Source organism: Gavialis gangeticus, unplaced genomic scaffold (genome assembly GCF_001723915.1).
Source record: "Gavialis gangeticus isolate Ggan-Ray unplaced genomic scaffold, GavGan_comp1, whole genome shotgun sequence".
Classification (NCBI taxonomy): domain Eukaryota; kingdom Metazoa; phylum Chordata; order Crocodylia; family Gavialidae; genus Gavialis; species Gavialis gangeticus.
Window position 1 is genome coordinate 98,964,462 of NW_017729022.1, and position 331 is coordinate 98,964,792.

The 331-nt window shown below is 65.0% G+C and overlaps 1 protein-coding gene across 1 annotated transcript in view; it reads right to left on the reverse strand.

Annotated features, from left to right (window-relative positions):
* Nucleotides 1–266: 266 nt before the first annotated feature.
* BHLHE41 (basic helix-loop-helix family member e41) overlaps nt 267–331 on the reverse strand; it is a 3,679-nt gene continuing 3,614 nt past the window's right edge. Inside the window, exon 6 of the mRNA XM_019515841.1 lies at nt 267–272. Coding sequence (XP_019371386.1) covers nt 267–272 — 6 coding nt within the window. The remainder of the gene's footprint in view (nt 273–331) is intronic.

A 331-nucleotide genomic window follows, 5' to 3' on the forward strand; every position in this document is an offset into this window, starting at 1 on the left:
TGGGGGGGGGGTGCATACATACACATGTGCATGTATGTATGTACCAGTGTGGGTGTGTATGCAATGCACAGGTGGGTGTATGCATGTGTGTGCACCACCTTGCACGTGTGTGCATGTTATGTGCCCATGGACACAAATGTATGCACGTGTGTGTGTGTTTGCCTTCTGTAGCCTGGGGGGCAAGGGCTGCTCGGGGCGCGTGCCAGGAGGCCTGCGGCTGCCCACCCCGCCGCGGCCGCGGCCCTCAGGGGCTGTCCCGGGCGGGCTCATCCCTTGAGGCGAGGTCCGTGTCGGCACCGGGCCCGTGGGCGAAGGGCGGCAGCAGCGCGGC